General features: G+C 44.1%; 1 protein-coding gene across 1 annotated transcript; it reads right to left on the reverse strand.

Annotated features, from left to right (window-relative positions):
- Positions 1-19: 19 nt before the first annotated feature.
- Positions 20-2,214, reverse strand: LOC109509806 (orexin receptor type 2-like). The gene is made up of 2 exons (XM_019859658.1): positions 883-2,214; positions 20-419 (listed from the first exon to the last, which is right to left on the reverse strand). Exons 1-2 carry the CDS (start codon positions 1,030-1,032, stop codon positions 168-170), a joined length of 402 nt encoding a protein of 133 aa, XP_019715217.1. The 5' UTR covers positions 1,033-2,214; the 3' UTR covers positions 20-167.
- Positions 2,215-2,220: the final 6 nt, after the last annotated feature.

A 2,220-nucleotide genomic window follows, 5' to 3' on the forward strand; every position in this document is an offset into this window, starting at 1 on the left:
TTCCAATGTCGTGCACGGACCCCAGCGATTCTCTTTCTGTTACCCCGATGTCAAGTCGGGGTGTCCTCATCCAAGACAGCTTTGGCCTGAGACAGCCTCGATAGGTTCTAATGTCAACTATGACCCTTGTAAGGAAAAGCAGTAGCAAAGATAGATGGATGGATCCATCACGCACCTTCCCAGTGTTCATCACACACGGTGAACAAACTGGTCTTGTTTGTGAGGGACGGCAGCAGACTGCTGCTCTCCATCACGATGGCTTGGGGGATCATGATGATGCACGACACCACCCAGATGATAATAATGCTCTTGCAAGCCCTCTTGGCAGTGCTTTTGAACATCAGCGGGTGGCAGATGGCGTACCAGCGGTCTTGCGCAATGCAGCTCAGTGTCAGGACTGACACAGAGACGGAGATTGTCTAAAAAAATAAGCAAGTAAACATCAGACAGTCACACACAAAACAATTCACAACCTCAAACTAAGACAACGTTGTGACTGTGACTAAAGATGAATTATGAAAATGTCTGGATGAATTTTATACCACTTGTTGTCATTACGTCATTGCTGAGCTCGAACCTATTCCAGATGTCTTTGGACAAGAGGTGGGACGCAGTGACGGCGACAACGGCCAGCGTCTAAAACTTTGCATCAGTTGAGGAATAAACTACTTCAGTTTATTTTGGGAGAAACTCCTAAGCATTTTGTAATCAGTGTTGTACTGACTGTGACTGGTTGTGCGGCCAGCGAAAATAGTTTGGAAGGGCGTACAGCTCCTTTCCAGTGAGCTTTTTTCATGCTTCGTTATTGACCTGAAGCCTGTGCGCTTCCCATGTGTCAGACTTTATTTGAAGCCAAATACATATTTTAAAATAAATAAATACCTGCAAATAGGGCACAACTTTGCAAAGCGTCTGTCCAAAGAACCATGTCTCCGTGATGTCGACTACTAAACTTGCAGGCAGGCAGATGATGGTCACCAAGACATCAGCGAATGAAAGGTTTACGATGAAATAGTTGGTCACGGTGCGCATGTGCCGGTTTTTCCATACTGCAAAACAAACTGAGATAGAGAAGGTGCCCAGTTATAGCATTCTCCAAGACATGATGCGTAGGTAACACATGGGTGAGTTTGTTCACCTCTCAGAGGGACGGTCAGTGACGTTACACACACATTTGGAAATTTTTTTGGAGGAAAAAAAGTTATTTCTGCAGTACATCAACTTATAATAACCAAAGGCTCCCGGATTGATATTTAACCCAATAATGTAGTGCCCTTTTATAAAATTACCTTTTTATTTTTTTTCCCATCTTTTTTTCTTGAAAACAAATCATTACATTTTATAAATGAAATGTCATTTAGTCACAAGGACAGAGAGTGTGCATTTGTGTGTGGTAAAGTACATGTACTCTGTGTCTTACATACAAGGCCTTCAATAATCATCATCATTCCGCCCACCTCCCACCCTCCAGCCCCCATGAGCTACACCTAACCACCATCCCGCCGCCACCCCCTGGTCAAAACGCTGAATGGCTAATAACTCTGTGAAACCAGTAGCCGCACTGCTTGGTGGGGAAAATAATTCAGTTGTTTATCTTCCATGACAACATCCATACATCCATTTTCAAAAACACTTCTGCTGCTCAGGGTCACGGGTGCTGGAGTTCATCTCAGCTGACTTCAAGCAAATTCGGACTGCACTCGAAGCTTGTCGCTAGTCAGTGGAGGGCACATATTGAGATGGGCAATATATGTACTGTATACATATACTGTATCTATCTATATCTATCTCTCTATATATAGAGAGAGATAGATAGAGAGAGAGAGAAAGGAAATGAGCTTGATCAACCACATTACATATTGTTCTCAGTTCTGTAGCTGCAGTTGTGACCAGCTTTAGTAGACACGGAAAGACCTTCTGAGTTACAGCATTCACCCGACTCAGGAATCAAACTCGCTGAGCGAAAGCTCTGGACACCAGTTGAGCTCAAAACCCTTTTATGAGGCAAAGGAAGTAAGCTTTTCTATCCATGCAAGCTGGCATCCATGAGACGATCTGAAATATTTTTGGTGGTAGGGAAAGGTGGGGTGGTGGGGACAGACTTTGCTTGAAGTATATGGCAATATCTTTCCCTGCAGGATGACCCTTCAACATGCGCATGAATGTTGATCAGTGACATACGTGCACCTTGATTACGTTTACGTCAACGGGAGGGCGGCA

The sequence above is a fragment of the Hippocampus comes genome, unplaced genomic scaffold, assembly GCF_001891065.2.
Source record: "Hippocampus comes isolate QL1 unplaced genomic scaffold, H_comes_QL1_v1.1 C17039763, whole genome shotgun sequence".
Lineage (NCBI taxonomy): Eukaryota > Metazoa > Chordata > Actinopteri > Syngnathiformes > Syngnathidae > Hippocampus > Hippocampus comes.